General features: G+C 46.7%; 1 protein-coding gene across 1 annotated transcript; it reads left to right on the top strand.

Annotated features, from left to right (window-relative positions):
• Positions 1–999: 999 nt before the first annotated feature.
• PPTG_04584 (hypothetical protein) lies at positions 1,000–1,795 on the top strand (the record flags this gene model as incomplete). The annotated part of the gene is made up of 4 exons (XM_008896833.1): positions 1,000–1,245; positions 1,313–1,338; positions 1,466–1,674; positions 1,752–1,795. 4 exons carry the CDS (start codon positions 1,000–1,002, stop codon positions 1,793–1,795), a joined length of 525 nt encoding a protein of 174 aa, XP_008895081.1.
• Between the last annotated feature and the right edge of the window lie 31 nt (positions 1,796–1,826).

Here is a 1,826-nt window from a genome sequence, read left to right as displayed (position 1 = left end):
GGAACGCTAGCTTCACATACATATTAATACATGTGTTTCCATGTTTAAAAGATCTTCTCACCAGAACTGTATTGATTCCACTACATCTTGATTTTGTAAGAGAATCTGTAGTCCTCCGGAGCGAAGCTGAGGTGGACGGCTCAAAAAGCTGGGATTAAAACCTGCTACCACCGCCTCAAACGATGCGCCCGTCTAGTCTTAAACAGCAACGCTAGCACGGTGTCAGTCCGTCCGTCATGAAATTAGAGCGAAATATCGTTGGCTGTCGAGCAGAGCGACGGCGGCCCCGATTGGCAATCATTGGTTTATGTGGCATACAGTGTTAACTGTGTGTGGTGAACGTAGCACAAACGGAAAACATAGCACGATCTCGCAAGGTATCCACTCTGAGCTGCCAAGCGAAGCGAAGGTGGCATCGATTGCAATCATAATTTTCTTTTGTAGTGTTTATGTAAGCTACGAGCTAAACGGAGAGCTATAATTAACTTTTGTTTTTAATTATGCCATAAAACGTTTTTTAAGTGAGACACTTTTGATGTCATATGCTTGACGAATAAGCATGCACTACTAGCAGGTCTGCAATAAGAACACGGTTGCTAGTAGACTTAAGTTTATTCGAGCCATAATGACAGATAGTTCCAGATACAATAACAGATACAGTAACCGCTACTAATACCATAATGAAGAAGTAACTTGATCATATTCTCTAAAGTGCTATTAGCTTTATCACAGGACGTCTGCCAAAAATGCAGTATTACCCACCATATCCGCAGCGGATAAGACAGGTTTAAATAAGATAAATTCTAAATTTTTGTGGCTGGCGTCTACCACAAATGCATTAAGAACTCAGCGTCTGTCCGGTGAAAACAGTCCCAGCTTGTCTTGTTAATAGCGCAAATATAATGTACCAGTCACTTCTATCTGGACAAAACGTGGTGTTGACCCTTCCATTTTCTATCTTTGTGGCTCATTCGGTGTTTTGAGTACCTTTGGCGCAAGATGGAGGACGGCAAAGACACTACAACGTCTCTGCTGCTGTGCATGGGCGAGGCACTCGCGAAGTACGAGAGGGAAGTGGATGACGCTCGAGACGAAGTCTTCCTGCTCATGATCAAGGAGGTGTGGCGGATGGCTATGCGATCGAAGCTTACCGCGAGTAGTCTCGAGAAGTCCACCGAGTCAGCCTGGATGTCCCTGTACAGCCCGGGAACGACAAAACTTCTTGAATGCAACGAGTTTAACGAGGTAAGAACCTATTCTAAGCTTTATGAGTCCAAAACGAGGTATTAACTGTCTATTGGTACTGGTGCAGAGCGTCCTTCGCACGATGCTTCACCGGTTTGCACAATTCTACAGCATTCCGTCCCTTCATCTAAGGGCTGCCCACCCAAGCTTCGATATCTGTACCAAGTCCTAGGTCTCGTCATGTGTTTTACGTCGGGTAAATGGAGAACAGCACGCTTAGCATGCTGCTCGGAGTGCCACCGACTACTCTGGCTCGAATCCTGCGGAAGGCTGAGAAGGCGTTGGCGGCGACGTCGAGCGGATATGGGCCTGCTCGCATGGCGTGGCCGTCGCCGTCCCGACAAATTGAGCTGACCCGACTGGTAGATGCCCGAGAGCCGCTGCTGAAGCACACGTTTGAATTTATTGACGGAAAAAATCTCCGGGTGGGTAATTACGTTGGCCAGGAAAATCTGTATTGTCATCTAATTTTTATCATTTTACTTCCAGGTGATGCAGCCATCCAGCGCAGTCCTCCAGAATGCCATGTACAACGGCTGGTTACATGTAGTCTTCGCCACGGAGACAATCTGCTATGCTGC

The sequence above is a fragment of the Phytophthora parasitica genome (assembly GCF_000247585.1).
Source record: "Phytophthora parasitica INRA-310 unplaced genomic scaffold supercont2.5, whole genome shotgun sequence".
NCBI classification, from domain to species: domain Eukaryota; phylum Oomycota; class Peronosporomycetes; order Peronosporales; family Peronosporaceae; genus Phytophthora; species Phytophthora nicotianae.
This window is presented reverse-complemented; position numbering and strand designations above follow the sequence as displayed.